Source organism: Rutilus rutilus (assembly GCF_951802725.1).
Source record: "Rutilus rutilus genome assembly, chromosome: 7".
NCBI classification, from domain to species: Eukaryota; Metazoa; Chordata; class Actinopteri; order Cypriniformes; family Leuciscidae; genus Rutilus; species Rutilus rutilus.
The window spans coordinates 44,104,282-44,125,785 of NC_140221.1; the positions used below are offsets into that span (position 1 = coordinate 44,104,282).

The 21,504-nt window shown below is 37.0% G+C and overlaps 1 protein-coding gene across 1 annotated transcript; it reads right to left on the bottom strand.

Moving 5' to 3' along the window:
• Window positions 1-260: 260 nt before the first annotated feature.
• Window positions 261-21,114, bottom strand: stpg2 (sperm-tail PG-rich repeat containing 2; the record flags this gene model as incomplete). The annotated part of the gene is made up of 14 exons (XM_084414264.1): window positions 261-415; window positions 1,606-1,752; window positions 2,709-2,824; window positions 3,779-3,947; window positions 9,006-9,098; window positions 10,965-11,128; window positions 13,632-13,791; window positions 14,592-14,693; window positions 15,388-15,499; window positions 16,616-16,731; window positions 18,366-18,530; window positions 19,867-20,016; window positions 20,094-20,203; window positions 21,009-21,114. The coding sequence occupies 13 exons, from the start codon at window positions 21,112-21,114 to the stop codon at window positions 1,618-1,620; spliced, it is 1,698 nt and encodes a 565-aa protein (XP_084270390.1). The 3' UTR covers window positions 261-415; window positions 1,606-1,617.
• Between the last annotated feature and the right edge of the window lie 390 nt (window positions 21,115-21,504).

The window sequence follows — 21,504 nt, forward strand, 5'->3', positions numbered from 1 at the left end:
ATAAAGAGCTAAAACCTCTCTTTCTTCCGTTCGCTCTCCTCTTCGACGTCTCTCGCTCTTCCTCCCTCGACCTCCCTCTCTCTGCTGAATAATGAGAGTGTGTAAATGCTTAATTAGATTAAAAGGGTGTGTATAACGATATCAAGATGTTGTGTGTGTGTGTGTGTGTACGATCTCTCTACAAATCTCTCTACATTAGCGTTGTGTTATTGTGGGCAGGGCTGAGAATTTATGATGCACAAAAACCCTGAAACATCAAACCCATTAAAGAATCCTGATTTATTCTCTGTGAGCAATGAGGGAAATATATCACCCATAAAGAGGTGTGTGTGTTTGTGTGTGTGAGACAGGAACTCCTGGGAAGCATGTGTTTAATAGGAGAGGCTTAGCCGAGGTCTTTTTGAAAGTGTATGACCTGAAAAACAAATTAGAATACAGAAGGAAACCATAAGACATGATACAGAAGAAACAAATATTAAAATTGCATGCAAGGAAGAAAATATTTTTAATATTACCGTATTTTACTGTGCCGCAAAACTGTGTACAATAAGATTGTATAAACACTTAGCCAAATGTACAGTTTTGCTATGGCAAAAAAAAAGCATATTAAAGACAGACTTTTGAAATTTTTCTAATTAAGAGACTTCTAAATTACTTTCATTTTTGTTCAAATCTTAAATAGTTCACTGTAATCTGTTATTTTTATGTTAATTATATTATTTTATTTTGTGCTCAAATGTAATGACTTCATTATGTAGGACTTAATATGCTAAGAAAGTAATTGCAAAGAAATGCCAAGTAACTCATCAAATTAAATGTGACATTTAGAAAGACTGAAATAGTATTTTCTTGTAAAACACACTCCAATAATCTTTGTTTTATGCACAAATGCGAAAAATATTTGTTTTTAAATGTACACACCAATAGGACAGAAAAGACAAAAACACAAATGAGATCTCTTTTATATCTCTATACATCAATAAGTAATACATCATTTATGTAATTGCTAATTAAAGTCAAAGTCTGTGATCAACATTCATCAAATTCTCCCAAAAGCTGAAATGATTTGGGCTTCCATCCACACTCCGGTTTTACTCGTACACTTTATGTCAATGATCTCCTCCTTATCAAAAAATGAACAATCTCTGAGCAACGAACATATTTTCAGGTGAGCTAGTGCTTTTGCATTACAAAAAAGTATGTCAAACCAATAAAGCATGCTAAATTAAAAGCCAGATCTCCTGTTACTCGTCATGCAGTGAGTAGACTCATGCCATTAATGAATGAATCATCTCATTAGTGTGTGTAAATCAGAAAATACATTGAATGTTTTATTTGAGCATCTTTGGTTTTAAGAGATCAATCAGCCATTCAGAGGGAATATAATATCAGAGCTCATGCTGATCCTATGGTGTATCTGTGTGTGTGTGTGTGTGTGTGTGTGTGTGTGTAACAGAGCGGTTCGTTTTAATAAGACAGACCGCAGAGAGTCGTCTTTTCTCTTTCCCGAGTAGAGTAGACCTCTGAAAGCCTCAAGGACGGCTTTATTACTGAAACTAAACCTCCATAATAAGTGTGAAATATATAGTGTGAGGGGTCACTGACCTTTGACCTGAGTTAGGCACTGCTGTGGGCAGGGGGTTTTATAAAAGACTTGCGTGAAGATAAAGATCTCGTGCTGGACACCAAAGGATCATGGAGCGTCACATTAAAGGTGCCTTTCAGAACGGTGTCCATGATGACTGGACTCAACTACAACACACATACACACACACACACACACACACACACACACACACACACACGCAAAAACCATAGTGAATTGGTGTACTAGTGTTATTTATTTAACACTAAATACTATATTATACAGTATATATACACAGCATTATATTCTTCATGGCACAGATTCATCAAGATGCTGGAAACATTCCTCAGAGACTTTGGTCCATATTGTCATGACAGCATCACACAGTTACTGCAGATTTGTCGGATCTGAACATCCATGATGTGAATCTGCTGTTCCTCCACATCCCAAGTCTGCTCTACTGGACTGAGATCTGGAGACTGTGGAGTCGATTGAGTTTAGTGACTCTTCTGACTGTACCTCGGTTGTAATGAGTGTTTATTTGAGTTACTGCTGTCTTTCTATCAGTTGAACTGGTCTGGTCATTCTCTGACCTCTGACATCAAGGCATTTTCACCCACACAACTGATGCTCACTGGAGCATATTTATCTTCTTCAGATCATTCTCTGTAAACCCTAGAGATGACTGTGTGTGAAAATCCCAGTAGATCAGCAGTTTCTGAAATACTCAGACCAGCCCGTCTGGCACAAACAACCATGACACATTCAAAGTCACTTAAATCAGCTTTCTTCCCCATTCTGATGCTTAGTTTGAACTCAACAAGATCGCCTTGACCATGTCGGAGTATATATGAAAAGTGCCATCTGAAATTTTCTTCTTGAATGATAATTTTTATCAAGCTCGTATATTTAAGTTCAGTCATTTCACTTAAATGACAATTAATAGGTAATTTTCATTGCCGAGCTTGATAAAAATGATCATTCTAGAAGAAAATTTCAGATGGCACTTAGAGGCTTTTGCATCTGAACTCTTCATATATATATATATATATATATATATATATATATACACACACATATATACATGCATATAGACACTTCTAATAAATATATGAGGTCATACCTCATATGCTGTGGGTCCAGGTGTCATGTCTTTAGGGCTTTTAAAGCGATCTTCTTTTGAGACCATCAGCGCAAGTTGAGGGTCAGACCTAACATCTGGACTATAATGAGCAGGACCTACAAAACCACAAATAACAAGTAGTTTAGCTGGCACACTTGAACATAAATCCCCAAAAACACTGTTTACATGGAGCAAATTCCACCGTTATGTTGATAACGCAAGTTCCCAGGCCTACACCATTAGTCCCAAATTAAGGATGCTTTAAACAACTTTTAAAGAAATGTTAAATTATAATGCAACAACAAAATACAAGCTTTGCATTTCTGCTTTAAAAAAAATAAATGTGACAACCTGCCTCTAAAAAGTCATAAATTTCACATCAGAATACGTTACACTTTTGTCATACAGTAATTTGTATATATATTTTTTTGTGTTACTGATAGTATATATATATATATATATATATATATATATATATAGTAATTAATACTATGCATTATTTAAATTTATTGTTGTTACTTTATTATAATTGTGTACAATGAAAATGGGTAACACTTTATTTTACAGTGTCCTTAATACGTTACATGTACTTACCATTGTAATAACAGTTAATTATGCATAATTACATGCAACTAACCCTCAACCAAATCCTAATCCTACCCTAACCCTATAGTAAGTACATGTAGTTGCTTAATATTACTCAGTACTTAAATATATAATTACACTGTAACAATGACACCTTAAAATAAAGTGTAACCTGAAAATGTACAAATGTTTTGTACATTTCCAAATGTACTTCCAGTTTTGCTATGCCAATAAAGCTCATTAAAACTGAAACTGAAAGACAGAACTAGATCTACAGTTTATTAGATCTAGAGTTTATTAATGTAATACTTCATGTTAATGAATAATTAAGAGACTTCCTGATTACTAATGTCGCTTCCTACTCTCGAATGTTTAGCCACATGGACTTCTTGTCTTGTTTATTTGTACAAACTGAAGGAGTAATGGACAGTAATGGACAGCAGGCCTCAAACGCCGTTCATAGAGATCAAGAAAGCGTAAGTCACCTGGTATTTCAGGGTCGTATTGTAGGAAGGAGGGATCTCTGGCAGCGGAAGATAGGAAACAGCTCTGTCGCTTGCGTGCTTTCTCACTCCGTGGCTTGCTGAAGCGATGGAGACCGTGAGTCTTCTCGAAAGATTCGCTCACGTTATACGAGCCTGGCGGAGGAGTATCCTGCCAAGAGCAATCTAATATCTAACCACAGCATCATAAACATCATCTGCACAATGGATTTACAGCAGGTACAAATGAGCCAGGGCGTCGTATATGTGTGTGTGCGAGCTGTAGGAGCATTATTGCAAAGTATTATTGTGGGGGTTTTATTCAATTCAATTATTTTAGTTGTGTAACTACAAACATGCTACAGATGCTGTACATAGAAATTAAGCTGTATTGAATCGTTCTAGTTATTTAGACATTTGTATTATGTAACAATTGCATATTGTAATACTAACCAGCTATATGTGTAATTGCACATCTGTAAGCTGGACAGATGCAGAGAGAGAGAAAGAGTGAGAGAGAGAGAGAAACATCTAGATGGTAAATCTCACCAAACCTGTCAGGAACAAGACTATTTTTGTGAAGATGTTTTGTATTTTGACATTATTGTCATGACAATTAAACACAAAGTTCCAAATTTCCATTCATCTCTAGTGAAAAAAAACGGTAACACTTTATTTTACAGTGTCCTTGTATGTTACATGTACTTACCATAGTAATAACAGTAAATTATGCATAATTGCATGCAACTAACCCTCAACCAAACCCTAATCATATCCTATCCCTATAGTAAGAACATGTAGTTGCTTAATATTACTTAAATATATTAATTACACTGTAACAATGACACCTTAAAATAAAGTGTAACCAAAAACTCTATACCAAAATGTATTTAAAATACATTTATTTCAAACTAAGTATACTACAAATCCTTTAACATATTTACTGACATATCAGTTGAGACTTACTGATATAACTATTATAATTAAAATTTGTATATAATTTTTTTTTTTAATATCACTATGAGTAAGGACAGTATAATCAGATAATATCAGTCTTTAAATGCAAGATAGTTAAAGTGTATCTAAAGTATACTTGCAATAATTCCATTTTAGCACAATCAAATATACTTAAGTATATCTTTAATTGGACTTCAGCACTATTTCTGGATAACTAAAGTACATTAAGTACAAAATGAGTTTAAGGATATCAATTTAGTATAGACCAAAAGTTCAATTGCAGGGTATTTATATTAAGTGCATAAATATGTAAATGTATTTGTAGTGTACTTTTTAAAGTCATTCCTTCAACTATTATAAAACAAATTATTATAAATAAAATGAAGCAACAGTTAAAAATCATCAAGAATAAAACAAAAAACTAAAAAAACAGACGCATCATGGTAAAAAAATGAAAATGTCATGAAAATAATGCCATAATGCAAAACATCATAATGGTGCTCAAATTAAGCTTCATTTTCGTCACGTGACATAAAGGGCCCTTTTTTAATGATGTGAGTATTTTCGGATCCACTTTTGCTAGTTTAACAACGGGAAAAATGGTTGGCGCACCCGGCGCATGATCTTAAAGGGTTGTTCCTATTCTCATAATGAGTAATGGGTGTGTTTTGGGATTTACGTGCGTTAAACCAATCAGAGTCTCATCTCCCATTCCCTTTGAATGCCAGCTGCGCTCGCGCCATGGCGGATTTGCCATTTACCTGACGAAATTTGCAAGCGGAAAGACCGAACGCTTCTCCAGAGCGCAAACGGATCTGCTCGTGCGCAAGGTTAAAGCGCAGACCATCTACGGGACAAGCCGGATTCAACCATATCTTAATGAACACAATATGAATCTTTTACATTGTTTAATCCTTTTATTTTTAATATTTGGTATGTTTGTGTGCTGTTGCGCGTCCCTGTGTGTGTAATACATTTTGACCCGCCTATAGGCTCATATTACTGACACGCTCTTTAAATAACGGAAAAAATATTGCGCCATTGACTTTAGACCAGGTTTCAGTTGGACAATGGCTCAGTCTATTTCTGTTGCCTCAAAATAGCAACGCGCCAACAATGCGCCAGAACACACCTCGTTTTCAGACTAGCAGCCCTTGGGCGCAAATGCATTTGCTATTTAAACAACGTGGCGCAGAAGTGAAAATGATAACTGCGTCGGGCTGAAACTAGCAAAACACACTTGCGTCGCGCTTGGCGCTGCATTGCGCCTGGTGTATGATAGGGCCCAAAATGTTTTCTTTCTTTCTTTTGATTTTGGGTTGAAATGAGATTTGGTGAGACTCCTGCAGATGGCTGTGTGTATTGTGAGCAGACATGTGTCTAATGAAGGAGCGGAGCAGACGAGAGGCGAGGTGCTGAGCTCATAATAAAATATTTGCAGCATCTGCATCAGAGCGTACGTCTGACTCAAACACTCTCTATAATACACACTCCAAACATCCAGACACTTCTGCGTTCTCATATCTTGCGAAGTATAATTACTGATTTTAGATATGGACAGGATTTAATCTAAACTCTCCATGGAGCCAAACAAATATCAGGGCTTTCCCATTGAATTCAAGCTTATACAAATACACGCACACAAAAATCGAAACTTCCAGAACAGGCTGTGTTTGACTCTGAATAATAAGCTGACACATCAATCCCTGTCATTACACATCATGGAGCTGAAAACACCCTGAGACTTTGCTCTTTCACAGCTCAAACAAGTTTCATTTAAACGTAGTGCAGGCAATTTCAGAGAGGCTAGCAATAGCAAGCTAGTTTTGAAAGCATGAGCTCATAACATCACAATAATAATGAACGTAAACATGTTTTAATATTTAGACCACTTCTATTATTGATTGCTCTCGGGATGTGAAGAGAGTTCATAAGAAAAATTGCCTACCCTACCTTTAAAATATCAAGATGTTTCTCCTAAAAACAGACATATGAGTCAATAGTTGACATTTAGTATTTCGATGATCCACTTTAGATATTCTACTTACTATAAGTAACTTTGCAACAACACGTCAACTAACTATCACAAGCTAAAGTGGACCATCGAAATAAAAGTGTAATTGAGTGTAGAGCTAAACAAAATGTGGAGCAGCTTAGATAATTTGTTCTGAGAGAAAATTTGATTAGAAATGTTAATGAGATCTCTGTTCTGATTGCAGATTTTATTATCTTGGTAAATCTGAGCACAGTGTGAGACAGTAGCCGTGGCTTGATCAAGCCTCATCGGGGCTTCCCTGGGGTCAACGGCCAGGGGTTTTGCCCAACACCTTGGTCCAAAGCGGGCCAACTGGGGCTTGAGGAGTGCATATCTGTCAACATTGGGATTTGAAAATAAGGGAAATTTTAAGGGAAAATAAGGGAGGCTAAGAATCTAAGATTTTATTGGTCATGTGAATCACAGTACTGACTGCCTACACCAAACACTGATCCCTAAACCTACCCGTCATTGTAACCTTAACAAATGAAATTAGCTGCAGGGCGGGATTTCCGCTTAACTGGTTTGCGGCCAGTGGGATTTTTTTTATTTTTATAGAAAGATTAAAATTACGGGAAAATATTTCAACGGGATGATAGTGGGATAGCAAGGTGAAATACGGGAGAATCCCGGGAAAAACGGGAGGGTTGACAGGTATGGGAGTGGTCATGAACAAAGGCAGAGTTTACAACACTGCCGCTTATTTCCCATGTTATTATATCAGGCTACCAGCTGACTTCAACATTTATAGTCATTTAAATCAAGCTTTTAATATTGTGTATATGTCTATGTGGTGTTTTTAATATGCTTTGAGACAGACCATGTGCAAATTCATAAGTCGACACCATTTCTGAGTATTTTCTCCTTAAAACTGCAGTGAACCAAAGACAGTCTCAAAAACACGGTTTGAAATCGCTGGTGTTTCTGACGTCACAAACTACCTTGTAACCAATCAGATCAATGTGTGATCGTCAACGAGTGGATCTTTGAGCTGAGTGAGTGAGTGGAGGCGGGGCTCATTTGCATATTCATAACACCACGTATACTAAATGAGGCAAGGGTGTCGAGTTACATTCTATTTACAAGCTATTTAAAGGCATAAAGACATTTTTTTTCAAGGAAATTTTTTTTCAATATGTCATTTTGGTGATCAAAGATGAGTTTTAAGGGATACAATTATTGACTACAGGGGGACTTTAAGACATTTTAAAATGCTAACCATTGCGATAATAAATACAAATATGTTTATGGAAAACAGCACAGTCTGCTTGAAGAACGTAGACAAAACATAAATGATTATAATCGTGTATTTATTTGGTTTCATGTTTATCTGTCTCTTCCCTGTGCCTTTGTTGATACCGGACTAATGCATCCGCATATGTGTCATTAAAAACATGCACTCTGGTTAACTCGTGTCTCATGTTTTCTGTCTGTGAGCTCCCTCTGTTGCTCTGGCTGAAAGGATAACAGTATAGTATGATAGTATGATATTTTATCAATATTTATCTAAACGTGTAAGCCTTTGGACTTAAAAACCTGTTGTTTTGTGCATTCCTGTGATCACAAATAATTGGAAAGCAGGTGCAACTGAACAGGTATGTGCTCTCTTTTGATGTGAACTAGTAAATATCAGTTTGATTCAGCATGATTGATGTGCACTCCTGACACAAATTAATAAATTATTTTCACTGTTACATGTTTTTATTGTAAACCATTGGTCAAATATGGATGCTTGAATCTTAAGACTTTAATTAAAGACCAAACGTTTGCTTCTGTCATGCTCATTTTGCGATCTAGCTAGTTTCAGTCAGCTGGTGAAACGGTGGGGTTGTGTGATGTCGTTCTATGGAGGCGTGTTAAGAGCGGGTTTCAGGGTTTTAGTTGGAAACGCAACTTGATTTTGGCCTCGGTGCTTGAGGTCCGAGGCTATAGTCCCAGCCCGGCACGCTGTTAGCCCTGGCTCACACTAGCCAGACAGTGGAAAAGCGGCTAATGAGATGTCTTCTGATATGTTAGATGGGATTCATGTGAAATAACTGGGGGTTTATTCTTAGGAGAAACATCTGAGAAGCATGAGACTTAGTGAAAGTCCTATTAAAATAGTTGTAAAATCTTCTCTCCGTTTCATGTCATTGCTATCCAGGAAAAACACTTTATATATTAAAGAGATCTCACTTGTGATTTATCTTTCCAGTGGCAGTCTAAAGATTAAAATTCAGTGTTGCGTGTGTGTCTTACTTTGGCGAACAGTGAACCCACAAGTCTGTTAGTGGCAGATTTAAAAGCAGCTGTACTCTGTTTCTTATATAACGCTTCATTTGTCTGCTCCACCTGCAGCAAACACAAAAGAAAGACAATTTCTTACAGTCAAATATTGATGCAATACTGTAATGACAGGTTCATATGAATGAAGACTCAAATTTGAGCCTGTTTTTCTTATAATTAGACGCACAAGGACACACTAGGTTTTCATGTTTAATACCTGCATGAAAGCTGCTGATCACGGTCTACTTATATTGTATGAAAAAAGCAGGTTAGAAATTCTCCAAAACATCTCTTCCACAGAAGAAAATGAATTAAATTAGTTTAGAACAACATGAAGGTGAATAAATGATGACAGATCTTTCGCCTTTGGGTGAACTATTTCTTTTAATTATGTGCTGGTGTATTTTAGCAGCTCCGAGGTGCCTGTGTGATCTCTGTTGACAGAAAAAATCTCCTCTCTGGTTCAGCTTATAATGAAAATCATAATCTCCACTGTCCTGACGCTAGAGATAAGATGCGCCAGGTCCTCATCTCAGACTGCAGGTTATGTTCAGAATGAAATACTACCTTTTTACACAATACAGCATTCTGTTTTTATAAAATGTCACTAAATTGAAACAAAACTGAAGTGGTTATTTTGCCTGCGTAGTCCAATGTTGTGTAAAAATGCCTTTTGACATCATATACAATGAATCAAGAAGGAGATTTGTGGTTGCTGTTACATTTAGCAATTGTAATCAAGTGCATTGCATTGTGGGATAAAGTATCCCCCACAGTGTGCTCTGTTTGCCTAGTGCACATTTTGGCGTCTGCGTGTGCATACTGCACTTAATGTACATTACTGTTCAATATTGTTTTTATTGATCAAAAAATACATTTATAATCTTAAAAAAGATTTCTATTTCTAGTGAATGCTGATCTTTTGAACCTTTTTATTCATCAAAGAAAACATGGTTTCCACAAAAATATGAAGCAGCACAACTGTTCAACATTAACCACTGATAATAATCAGAAATGTTTCTTGAGCAGCAAATCAGCATATTAGACTGATTTCTGAAGGAGTGAAAACTAGATATACTGCCTTTCTGGCAAGGCTTTTTCATGCCAACTTAAAGTTTGTCTACACACTTTTTTATCTAGTTAGATATCAGTGAATCTAGAGGTCCATTAGGACACATTCACTGCTCTTGTCTATGCAGGCAGGGACCATGTAGAAGGAACAGAAAGAGAGGAGAGACCATAAAAGACCTCCACCGGGGTCGGTTTGGTTCAGGAAGCAGGCCAACTGGACACTTGCATTGGAAACAATGGACGTTTCCAAAAAAAAAAAAAAAAAACTGCAGATGCCAATGTCCCAAGTTTCCTGTGAAATACTTCACAGGGAGGGAGGGATTTGCCGGCCACAATACATAGTGTTACAAATTTGAATCTTTTATTCATACAAACATGTACCATGGTAACCACAGTGTAAGTGTGTATGCCTTTGTCCATTTTATCATCCATCAGGGAAAAGTCTCATCACTTGGATACAAAAAGTAAAAGCACACTTCTCAATAAGCCAAAAAGCAAATCAAGGTTGCATTCACGTCGGCAGCATGAATGATTGATTCTTCATTCAAATCCCTCACCCTGAGAATAAGTAACAGTAATTAATAGTGATGTTTGCCATGGAATACAGAAACTGCGGTATTTTGGCAGAAACCACGGTTTTCATGGTACAATTTGAAAGGATAGGCTCTAGTTTGTAGACTCCAGGCAAAACTGACATTTAGTGAATGCTGAGAAATATTTAGTTCAAGGGGATTTATGAAAGATTTATTCGATTCGTTGGATGAAGCCCCCTGAAAAGTCTGAATAAGCTCCCAAGGGCGCTGGCAGATTAGTGTACAATAGACAATGAGTGCACACTTTCTGGGTTGAAGAACTGCTCACCTTGTACTGAGCCGGCCCCGGGGTGCTCATCTTCTCTTTGCTGGGGAGAAAAGGGCGGCGTGGTGCAACAGAGCCAAAGGCGCCCTTCCTTCTGCTCTTCAGACAGGCTTTCTTCAAACTCTCCTGAGCCAGGCCATAATCAAACACGTTATAGGCACCGGGACCTGGAAAAAATACAGCACGTCCTGATCTTGCCCGAGTGAGACGAGTTCCTGGGTCAACATATTTTGTTGTCCGGTCTGAAAATGTAGTCCTAACCCTAAACCGGCGAATAACACTGGTGTACAAGCACCTAATCCTGGTTTTAAGCCTAAACTTGACATAAACCTGTCAAATCTGATTGGTTGATTGGAATGTCGATCCAGGAACAAGTACTTGGTGAAATCAGCAAATACATGCATGAGTAAGACATTTAGTTACTATTGGAGTACTAGGTTCGTTTAATATTGATGGTTGTGGCTTTGCCTAATTTACATACACTACCGTTCAAACGTTTGGGGTTGGTAAGATTTTTTACTGTTTTTGAGAGACGTCTCTTCTGCTATCTCGATCTACTTGATCGAAAATACAGTAAAAACTGTAATATTGTGAAATATTATTACAATTTAAAATAACTGTTTTCTATTTGAATATATGTTAACATGTAATTTTCAGCATCATTACTCCAGTCTTCAGTGTCACATGATCCTTCAGAAATCATTATAATTTGCTAATTTGCTGCTCAAGAAACATTTCCGATTATTATCAACGTTAAAATAAGTTGTGCAGCTTTTTTGTGAATATTTTTTAATAAGTTCAAAAGAAAATAATTTGTTTGAAATATAAATCTTTTGTAACATTATGAATGTCTATACTGTCACTTTTGATCAATTTAATGCATCCTTGCTGAAAAAAAATTATTAATTTAATTTTTAAATCTTACTGATTGAGTGGTAGTGTATTTATTGTCACGATTATTCTTAGTTTCACCCTCGTGGACTCTTAGTATGTTTATCTTCAGTAACCTGTCTCCTTTGTTCTCAGTTTCCCGCCACTTGTTTGTCTCCTAGGTTACTCATTGCATTCTAGTTTGTTTCTATGGTTACTCATAAATTCCCTAATTTGTATCACCTGTGCTAATCCAATCATCTTTGTTATATATATATATACTGTATATATATATATATATATATATGCCTGTGTTTTTGTTCTCATTGGTCAGTTCTTGTTAATGCTTATGTTCAGTTTGGTGCAGTTCTCTTTCGGTTAATAAAGTCTGCTCACTTTTATCTTCGTCTTCGCATCATACCTACACCACACTCGGCCAGTGTGACACTTATGGGGTCCATGTGGTTTGCTTTTGTTTATGATAACAGAACTATAAATATACAAAAATATTTCAACCTGCTAAAATTTAAGTTAAATTGCTGCATTAAAAATAGTTAATTGTACTTCAACCCCTTTGCATGTTGTGTGTTACTGATTTGGCACCATCACATCGAACTGATCATGTAAATTAACTGGTTTTATTCAAGTCAAATATTATTAAATATTGCTGAATCAACCTAAATATATTAATATATATATAAAAAATAGATTAAATCAGGTAGAAATAGCTTTTTAAGGTACAGTTGCAGTTTACCACTTTTTACAGTGTAGTTCATTGCACTTCTGTCTCTTGTTTGATAAGGTTTCATAATTCTGCAACTTTCCTGTTTATTATTGTGAAGCTGCTTTAAAACTATTTCTATTGTATAAAGTGCTATAAAAATAAATGTGACTTGACTTCGACCACTTTAAATATAATTAGAGCTAAAAAAAAATAATTGAAACTCCTCAATGAAATGTTTTCATAAAATAGCATTTTAAGACCACCTTGACGCAGAACTGTACACTATATCCAGGCACCTTTGGCATAACATTTTTAATGTACTATGATTTAGCATCTTGCACACTGTTAAAGCTACACTGTGTCATTTTTTAAGTTGATTCTTAGCAAAAAAACACTTCGTTCTTTCAAAATGATACGTGCTCATTAATGTGTAATTACTTCTACCAACTAATCAAGTATTCTCGTAAGTGTAGAATCTGCCATTTAGAATACATACGAGCGAGTCGCTCGAATGGCGGCAGCCATGTTGCGCCTCCATCTTGAAAATACATTAGCCAATGAGGGACATACCTGGAAATTCAAGCTTCGCCTTTCGCGTTTTTACACTCAGTGGCACCGTGACGAATGCGAGGGGGAGATTACTCGCGACTGCCGGCAGATTTGAAATAACACGGCCACCGTAGGAGTTAAAACGCCCTCGGAATGGGAGGGGCTAGAAAGTAATATTCAGTTGGTAGTCATATACAATTTCACCACTAGATGGGAGAAAATCCTACACAGTGTAGCTTTAAGGACAGGCAGTATGCAAGATTAGACAGAATGCATCTTGAGTGTCTTAAAGTGGCTAAATCTGATTGGTTGTTTTAAGAGTGGCTTGAAATCTGATTGGCTGCTGTTGTAAAGCATTTGTTTAGCAGTATGAAATCTAGTGCTAACTTTGCCAACCTCATGTTTTTCTCTCTAGCAAGCACAGTCCAAATCTGACCTCTGCCTGAACCCCACTGATACAAGACATTCTGCATTCAGAATGTGGCCCAGATTCACATCCACACAGAACAAAACACACCGGCACAAACCTGGCGTAGCTTTCGATCTGTTTTCTGGCAGGAAGCGTGCAGCTGTCAGGCCAAAAGGATTCTTCTTCACCCTTCTGTCTTTCTTCAGGATCTCCAGAGCACAGCGCGGGTCTTCGTACGCTCCTACAGGGGGCGTTTCATCCTTGACCGGACTGAACCGCTGCGAGAACCAGCACAATACTGAGATCAGATGAAAATCGACACGAGGCGGCATTCACAACCCATTTTACTTCTGTGAGTCGATTACATTTTACTAAAAGATAATGAAGACTATAATGTGCTCTGATGAATTGTGCACAAGACCAGAAACGTGTATCAGGCAAGTCAATAAGGTCCATTTTGATTTCATGCGACTAATCCAGAGCAGCTGTTATTAGAACTTATTACACGGCTCTCTGAAATGCTTGATTCTGATTGGTCAATAACGTCATTTCGAGGTCAGTTATTCCCCGATAATGATCATCGTCAATTGCAACACTGTACAGTGACCGCTCTCTTCCTTCTCTCATGTTTCTCGTATCACACCATGGACATGCTGGTGGCATCTAGTGCCTCAGTTATCGACTGTAAAAGGAGGAGGACTTCAGTACTAATAGTAGGCCATTGATAATATTGTTGAAGTGTTTGTTTAATAGATTATGAGATAATAAACAAGTACGGTTTCTTCTCAAATCAATATTTCATGTCCCAGTCATTATTTATTTGGTGAAATCTCTGAAATAATAGTGAGCTAATAAACTCAAATCCATATTTTTTATCAAATTATTTACTTATGTGGAGAGTAGCCATGTAATAAGCGGTATAATGTACATACAGCTGGATGTTATCACAAAGAAAATACTTCAAGGGTGATACAAGTCGGGGTCCTGATCACCCTGTCAGAGTTTATTTTGCGATAACATCCGGCTGGATGTGCTTTGTCCCTTATGAATGTATAAAAATAATGCAGTGTGTTGTTGCCTGAGCTTTAGACAGGAAGGCTGGGCTCAACACAGGACCATGTGGTTTACTGGGCGTCTCAAACTGACTCTTTATGTGGTAATGCCCTGGACCTGGGACACCCTATAAATACAAACACACACAAACACACACACAGATGCACACAAAAAGAAAAAGAAAGCTTATTTGCAGCACAACAGAAAAGCATCCATGCAGAAATGCATCTAACCTTGAGCTCAAGTCTTGTTGCAATAGTGCCCTCTACAGGCATGACACAACTTCTACATGTCACATTTACACAAAAACAGGGGTTTTCAATCTTTTAGATGCCACGGACCCCCAAATAAGATCATCCTTGTGTGAGGGACCCCATCCTAAAATTTAAAAAGCATCTATCTTTTAAAAACACTCAATTCATACATTATATAAATATTATAAATCAAAAAAAAAAATCTATTAAATTACAATAATAAACATTAATTATTTATTTAATTTATATATATAAAAAATGTTTTTTATTTATATTGACCAAAATATGTTTTTTATATTTAATCGAATAATAACTAATATTTTTATTTTAATCACATTATTTATTTATTTATGTTAGGCCAATTTTTTTATTTACCTATTTATTTTAATTTTATTATTTATTTATTTAATATTTTTTACATTAGCTTTCATTTACATTTAACTTTAACTTGCAGCTTCAGTGCCGTCAAATGTCTTAAAAAGAAAAAAAGTCCAGTACAAGTGATCCAAAAATAGCTACACGTATAGAACAGGGACTAAAGACAAAATGATATAATGAGGTTTTAACCTTCTTCTCCTCCTGCAGAGTCACCAGCTCATGGTATCGAGGGACGACCAGCTCTGAACGGCCTTTCTGCTCTCGCGTGAGATTCACATTCTCATAGTGGACAGTGTGATCGCTGGTACACACACAAACACACACACAGGGATGCACAAAATCAAAGGAAACACCAAAGAGTGCTGAAGGGATGCTGTATTTCATCAGCCTGAAGTCAATGGGTTTTTTGAATGGGTTTTTTGGTTAAATGCCTGGAAAAAAGGTCTGTGGTGAACACAAGCTCAAGATTTTTTCACATTTTATTCTATAACATAAAATACATCAGCAATTGTGTTTTCTTTTAAAAAGATTTCACTTGTCTTGAAAAAGATGGTTGCTAACAAGAGTCTAAATGGGACATTAAGGCCCTGTTTACACCTGGTATTAAGATGCGTTTTGGTCAATCGGATTATGAGTAGATGAGGGAGACACATTCCCGTTTACACCTGGTGTTTTAATCCGTCTCTTTTGTCCACTTTCAAACACTTCTGTCCTGATTTCTTCGAGGGGAGGGTCTATGGGCGGGTAAATGTATGGGCTTTTTCAGATCTTTCAAACTAATGGGCGAAATAATCTCACGCAATTTACATATGAACGCGCCCGGAGACGACGGGAAAACTTTCGTTTCTGCTCTGACAGGTATTGGTGGAAAGTGGACAAGCTCAAAAAGTTTTAGACCTCGTTTACTCCTGCATTCAGCGTAAAGTCATGTGAACCTGGTGTAGTTTGTTTATAGCCTACGTTTAGCTTTTTACTTTTACCGATTGTATTTAGGCTTCAAAATTCCATAATAATTGTATTTGTGAAGATTATCATGATGGACAATATGTGTACGAATCATTAACTTTTGTTGATCACAGAGCTTATTTTCTGCAATAATCCCCCAAAATTTGGCGAGGGAACCAGGGTGATGCTGACTTCCAGGTTTGCCAACAAAAATATGTCACCCCTGCAGCACTGACTTCTAGAATTTGCAGAAAAGTCAGTGATGCAGATTAGATTTTAATAGATCCAGGAAGTGTTTTCAAGTGCAGTATGCATCAGACGGTCAGTGAACAGACTGTGGGTGTGCCGTCTGAGGCTGAGACCATGTGACATTTATTCTGAAGCATCTACATATGGCAAACAAGGTCCAGATGCTTCAGAATAAAGTTTGAAAAACAATGCAAACGATGTTGTGTTAATCAATCAAACTCACTCCTGTAGTTCATACTGTCCAGGTCCAGGTTCGTCTTCGCCCTTTACCTGCTCTCTCCGGCCTGACATCTTCCCAAACTGCACACCTTTATACTTCTGAAAGGATGACAGCTCCTCCTGCAAAATATATATATATATATATATCTGAGGTCAAATATTAGTTTACAATTATCAGCATTTTCACTGAACATAATTATACAGATTTATTTGTTGATGGTCAAATGTCATAGAGCATACTTTAGCATTCAAAGTCCATTTATTGAAACCAAGCTGCAAATAAACCAAGGTCATTCAGAACCATGAAATAATCGTGTGTGTGGGGGTTTAAATATGTATAAAATAACATGTTGGTGAAAGAATTGTGTATGTATATATATATATATATACAAATATTAGTTTGACCTCAAATATTTATATGTTTTGCAGGAGGAGCTGTCATTAGTATAATGTACAAAGTATAATACACACACACACACACACACACACACACATACATTATATATAATGTAAGTAAGGGATAATCCACAGCTGGTTGTGAATGAAATTCACACACACACACACACACACACACACACACACACATTATATATAATGTAAGTAAGGGATAATCCACAGCTGGTTGTGAATGAAATTATTTTAATGCATGAAGCAGAGGGTGGTTGCCTTCGCAAAGTGCATTAAAATCGTATAATGCACACCTAGCCGTGGATTATCATGCTTATACTATGATCATTTGCCAGCATTGACAACTTAATACCTTTGTTATTGATTCGTTAGCGAAGCTTTTTATTAATAAAGTCACGGCCCACGGGGCGGCGTTGATGACAAGTTCCTGTGCTCCTGAATGTTTCTGTGTGTGCGCACCGCAATCTCAGCTCTCTGACGTGTGTGTGCACCGCAATCTCAGCTCTCTGTGTGCGAGTGACGTATGTGTGTGTGCACCGCAATCTCAGCTCTCTGTGTGCGAGTGACGTGTGTGTGCACCGTGATCTCAGCTCTCTGTGTGTGTGACGTGTGTGCACCGCGATCTCAGCTCTCTGTGTGTGTGACATGTGTGTGTGCACCACGATCTCAGCTCTCTGTGTGTATAATAAATCATAATATATATCACGATCAGCCACATTTTCAGTATCACTGACATGCACTGATAATAAAACCTTGATAGAAAAGGTTGATGAAACTCATCACGGTCTTGAAACAAAGCCAATGCAAGTGAAACAACATAAAATGCTAGAAGATGTGTAGAATATGACCATTTTAATCTACAAAAACAGCTAAAAATGGGTGGAAAATGTGTAATCAACTAGCAACCCCAGAGCCGAGCGAGAGAAACAGAGATGCACCATGACGGATGGCCCTGTGCTTTGATACAGGGTTCTTCCCCCTCTAGAGGAAGTTGGCAGCTCAATGGCCAATGAAAGATGATTTGATTAAAGCTGAGTCCAGCATCTGCTGCATTATTGTAAGTGAATATTGAAATATAACGTAAAGAATAATTACCCAGGGTTTTCAGTCCTGACAGTAAAATGGATGAGTGCTGCACTTTGTGACTTTTTTAAATAATGCAGCGATCATTAGAAATGGAAACAGCCTCAGCACTAATGATGCAGAGCGGAGGGGCATTAGACGGTCTTCTGTTAATGGACGCATCTGACCTCACACACACACACTCAAACCGCTCCATTAGACCTGTATCTTTTTCATGACTGAGTGCACATCCATTTACACATACTGCTGGGAATCTGTCTGACCGGTAAGGGGTTGTAGAAGGCCGGGCCGAGGGTCTGGTCCCTGGTGGGGGGTTTGTGTCTGTGTAGGACACCTTGAGCATCCTCTTCATATCCAAACGCCTGAGCGGGAGACGGGATGGATGGAGCATCAGGATTCAGCAGCATCTTCATCACTTTATGGACCGTCTGCAGGCATCGTAAAGACATTTACTCAAAAAACAAATCAGAGCATTAACAGATTGAAAGGGAAAGTATGAGAACCGTTTGGATTTACCTGGATATCTACATTAATCGCTGGTTACACTTTATTTTAACGTGACGTAGTTACATTGTAATTACTCATATAAGTACCTGAGTAATATTAAATAACTACATGTACCTACTATAGAGTTAGGGTCAGGGTTTGGTTTAGGGTTAGTTACTGTTATTACTATAGTAAGTACATGAAGTAACGTGTAACTACGTCACCTTAAAATAAAGTGTTACCTAATTGCTCATAAAATCTCATTTGATCTTTAACTAAATCGTGTGGTTTTATTGAACACTTTGTCTAAATATTGTTGATAAATGTGCGTAATTGGTGTGGAAATTACACAATTTAAAGGTCCATATATAGTCAAAAATGAAATTTCCTGGCTTTTTTCATAATAACAGAGGTCTAGGGACTATGTTACTACCATATAAGTTTCAAAACAGTCGATCCACAGACAAATACACACTGCCTGCATAAAGTAGCTGTGCCTTTTCACGAGCCGTTGTGACTTCCATAAAAATGTGATGTCAGAACTACTCAGTCACCGCCTTTAGTCACCACCCCCACCAATGGTGGGTCACTCAGAAAACAACAGGCCAATCAGAAGAGAGGCTCATGAATATTAAGTAGACAGGCCAAAATCGACCTGTTCTTAACAGAGCTCCTGAGAAAGGAGCTGTAAAAATATATTGAGATGGTTTTTTGGTACTTATACCGCAAATATATATTCTTAAGGACATCAAAACCTAAAAGAAAACTTCAGAAAGGTGTACAATATGGGTCCTTTAAAAGATGCTATGATCCTACTAACAGGCTTCATTATCTTTATGCAAAATATTATTTGTTATTTTTCCTTAGATTTTTGGTTGAAATATGGCCAACACATTCACCTGTGTAATTCACCAAATTAAATTTTTTATATATTTTTAACACACACACACACCCATCTCATCTTATCTTTATTTTTTTTATTAACACACTGTCTATATTTTGGTAAATGTGCATAAGTGGTGTGAAAATGACACAATTCAAAAGGATGCAATGATCCTACAAACAGGCTTTATTATCTTTATGCAAAATATTATTTGTTATAATTCTTTTGATTTGGGGTTAAAATATGAACTGGACATTTCTTGTGTGAGATTCACCTTTGTATGAAATCTAAGTAAATTTGTCTTGCCATAATAACAACACTTGATTATGATCTTCATAACTCATAACAATAAAACTAAATTCTAGTCCATGTGATAATCCAAACTAACGTCTCACCTTCAGACTCTTGTCTGGATTGGCTGTTCTGTTCTCTGAAGGGGACACATTGTTCGTAACATTGTACGCTCCCGGCCCTGGCACATCTGACACCACGTCATCAAACCGCTTGGAACGATTCTGAAGACTGTTTCCTCCCAAAACATGATTCTGCAATATTCCAGTTATTTTGCACTTGTCACTGACATGTTAACTGATTGCACAGTGATATTAAAACCATAACATACCCTGGTAATGCCACAGTTATACTGTCCTGGTCCAGGAGAGAGGAGACCACTGCCCGTCCCCAGGAACCCAGTCTCTCTAATGGACAGCGAGAGGAAGGGGGCATACGAATCTGTAGAAGTATATCAACAATAACTCTTACAAATAATAATAACAATTATTATTATATTGGTATTACTACTATACAAATCCAATAGCCAAGTAGATTGATCACAGGTGCCTAAACTATTAAAAAAAGGTTTACAAAATAACTAAAAAGGGTTGCACAACCTAATGCCAGAACCTTTTACTTATTCTCTAGTCTAGCTGTTTAGAAAACTCAGCTATATTCTGGCACTATACATTAAACAATATGGAGGTCTGAAGAACCTGTAATTTAACATCCTATAGCAACCCAAGAAACTATACAGAGAACACGGTTCTGGGAAAGAAGAGAGGTCTGCAAAGAACCAATGAATAACCTTTTATGTAATATCTATACTTCTCGGTAAGGTTTAGAACTGCCTTATGGAAATTAACCATGGTTTTATTATAGTAAAAGTGTAGTAACCATGTTTTTTTTTGGAAGTTTAATGACCATTTGTATAAACACAGTTTTACTATAAATACCATGGTTAAACTATGGGTTAGTTTAGCAAAACCATGGTTAATATGTGGTTAGGTACCAAGGTTTTTTTTAATTTATGTGTAGTAAAACCATGGTCAATTTTGGGGCCACTTGCATGCACTTAGCCACTATGTTTAAGACTGTGTCTCAAAGGGATAGATAAAAAGACCTTTTTATGTAACTGATTTTAAGAAGATATGACCAAGATTTAGATGACTAACTTTTAAGACTAGTCTAAGCAGTTTATGCGAACGGCCAATGGTCTTAGGTTTAAAAAAAAAACTTTATTTCACGTCAAAATGAAACTTACTGTTTTTGTCGCTCAGAGACCTGCTGATATTATAAGATCCTGGTCCAATTTCAGACGTGGTGCTGCTTAATGTCACATGTGTGACCCTGGGAGCTCGATCATACATGTTGATTAATTATTTATATTGTACACGAAACGTGTTTAATTAACTAATGTAACACACTGTAAGAGCAGTGAAGCGTCTTTCAGTCACTGGAGCGCGTCGGCGCGTTGCCGCGTTGCCTGGACGCCAATTACAAATACTTTGAAGTTCATGAATATTAATTAGGAAATGGAGACGTCAGTGACTGCCAGTCACTTAACCAGTTATGTTACCTACATAATGTTCATGAGTTAATCCGTCGACTGAGCACTGAAACGCAGTCTCTCTCTCTCTCTCTCTCTCTATGTATATATATATATATATATATATATATATATATATATATACACACACAGACACACACAGTACCGGTCAAAAGTTTGGAAACATTACTATGTTTAATGTTTTTGATAG